Source organism: Pinus tabuliformis, chromosome 1_1 (genome assembly GCF_031772625.1).
Source record: "Pinus tabuliformis cultivar Carrire ecotype Pingquan chromosome 1_1, CPIR1, whole genome shotgun sequence".
Classification (NCBI taxonomy): domain Eukaryota; kingdom Viridiplantae; phylum Streptophyta; class Pinopsida; order Pinales; family Pinaceae; genus Pinus; species Pinus tabuliformis.
Genome location: NC_142297.1, coordinates 478,470,941 through 478,473,317, shown reverse-complemented (window position 1 = coordinate 478,473,317; position 2,377 = coordinate 478,470,941). Strand labels below are relative to the sequence as shown.

Genomic DNA, 2,377 nt, shown 5'->3' with positions numbered 1-2,377 from the left:
ATTAAAAACATAATTAAACTAATTAAAACTTTTTTATTTTTGTTTTAACAATAATCGAGGGATAAACAGTGGGGGCAGACACATATTAAATCAGGAGCTTATCACTCATCTACAATCCCGGGATATTCGACATTTCGCTCAGATTGCCGATCAGCATCACACGGACATCTTCTCCCAAGCTTGGAAAACTGCCCTGCATCTGGATCTCCCTCATCAATGGCATCAGGAATGGGAACGATATACCATGGCATTAACTGAATCACACATCCGCATCAAACAAGGGCCGGATGAACTTATTTGGTGCCTTGCGGACCATGGTATATATGCTCCAAAACATGGGTACAAAGCTCTTATATCCCACAGAACACCGGAACAGATCCACTCGTGGTGGCAAACAATCTGGAAGCTCAAGGCCTCTCCCCGCTCCAAACTCTTCTTCTGGTGCGCTCTCCATGGTATTGTCCCCACGGGAGATCATCTGACCCACAGAGCCATATACGGCCCCACTTGGTGTACCTTCTGCAAGAATGCGTCTGAAAACACAGACCACATTTTCCTACACTGCCCGACTATACTAAATTTATGGAGTAATATATGTAATCAATTGGGCATAGCGGGACAATGGACTGGACCTGATTTACAGAGCGCATGGGATATCTGGTCGCATAATCACCCGGACACAAAATTAAACAACCTCCCCCCTGTGGCCACCTGGTATATCTGGCTCGCCCGGAATCGGGCTATATTCGAGGATCGACCGATATCTGGAAGCCGGATTGAAATCGCTATCATTGCTGCATATCAGGAGCTACCTGATCCGCCACCTCCCAGACCCAGAACCATACAGCCCATGCCCGATATCGACAGATCCACCCCGTGGGCATTTTTCGACGGGGCAGCAAATCAAACTGGGTGTGGAGGAGGATTTGTTTTGCACATAAATGAGCATCATAGATATCTTGCAAAATTGGGCTTCGGAAATGGATCAAATAACTTTGTTGAGCTTTCTACATTACACAATCTACTACATTTTGCTTTATCGCATCATCACTCAAAGATCAATATATTTGGGGACTCAATGGTGGTTGTTAACTGGATTAACAATGTCACTACTTGCCATACACACACACTCAGCAATTTATTACATGATACACTCACTCTCAAAGCAGCGTTTGATCATTTCTCTTGTTTGCATATTTACAGAGAACACAATAGCGAGGCTGACAAATTATCCAAAGAGGCCTCGACACTTCCCCGAGGCGATGGGCAAATAGTGGAGCAGAATGGATCAGAAGAGCACCAATTTTACCACAGGCCATATATAGATCAGAGACAACAGAGGGACAATAGTCCCAATAGCTGAACGAGAATGGAGACTATTTTGACTAACTGCCACTATGTTTTTAAAACAGAATCTTTTTGTGATAGCGAATAGGCTGAAAAGCCAGAACAAATGAAATGTATATAGCACTTTTTGTAACTACTCACTAAACAACACTTGAAGAGGTGAATTTTGTATGAACAAGACAGTAATGCCAAGGCATCTGCTTATGTAATTTTCTAATTTTAATGAAAGTTACTGATTTTTCCAGTGGAAAAAAAAAACAATAATCGAGTAAATTACAAGTCTTTCCTAAGTAACATATTGAGTCTACATTTTCTATAACATAACTAAGAGTTATTGATTCCTTTGGTCCATATTAGTTATATACATCCATAAAAACTGAAAAGTATAAAGTTTATTAAAGATGCCTGGGGCTTGATAACTTTTTGTTGGCATTTACAAAATTTTGAAAGAAAACAAATGAACCAATCATGTGAGATTATGATATTCGCCATATAATCTACTTGGTTCACATTTGGAAGTCCCTTTGGTGTTACATAAATAGAATTTTCAGAAGATTCCATTGCCTTAGATTTTTTAGCTCCTCCATATTGCTATGCCTACATTTCTGCTCGTTGTTGCTTCAACCCTTCTATTTCCAGTTCAAATTCATGGATTTTGTTCCTTCAGATTGTGAGAGTGCCCAACAAAGAATCTAATTGGCTTGAAAGGTTTTCGACCCACTTGGATAGGATAACAATTTCCACCTGAGTTGACACTTTGAACCTGTCCAAATCTATCCCTCGATTTTGGCCACTATTATGTCTATTTTCCATTGTTTCTAAAGGAGAAAGGTCAATATTTATTGTCAAATTTCCATGGGAGTAGACACGGAAGAATTTGTTATTACTCTCGAGTTTTGCAATTCTTAGGAGCCAAAGTGATGCCCCTTTACTTCATCGTTATGTCCTTTTGGTTTCCCAAATACAAAGGACAATTTTTTCCCCGCTTTACTACCTCTAAAACTTGGATTGATTGAGAGGTATATTAACT

The 2,377-nt window shown here is 40.1% G+C and overlaps 1 protein-coding gene across 1 annotated transcript; it reads left to right on the top strand.

Moving 5' to 3' along the window:
- The first annotated feature begins 244 nt into the window (after nt 1-244).
- Nucleotides 245-1,363, top strand: LOC149213822 (uncharacterized). Its single transcript, XM_089389169.1, has one exon. The coding sequence runs from the start codon at nt 245-247 to the stop codon at nt 1,361-1,363; it is 1,119 nt and encodes a 372-aa protein (XP_089245295.1).
- Nucleotides 1,364-2,377: the final 1,014 nt, after the last annotated feature.

Bases quoted from the DNA above. Each gene is read 5' to 3' on its own strand.
- LOC149213822 (XM_089389169.1), top strand. From the start codon at position 245: ATGGCATTAACTGAATCACACATCCGCATCAAACAAGGGCCGGATGAA.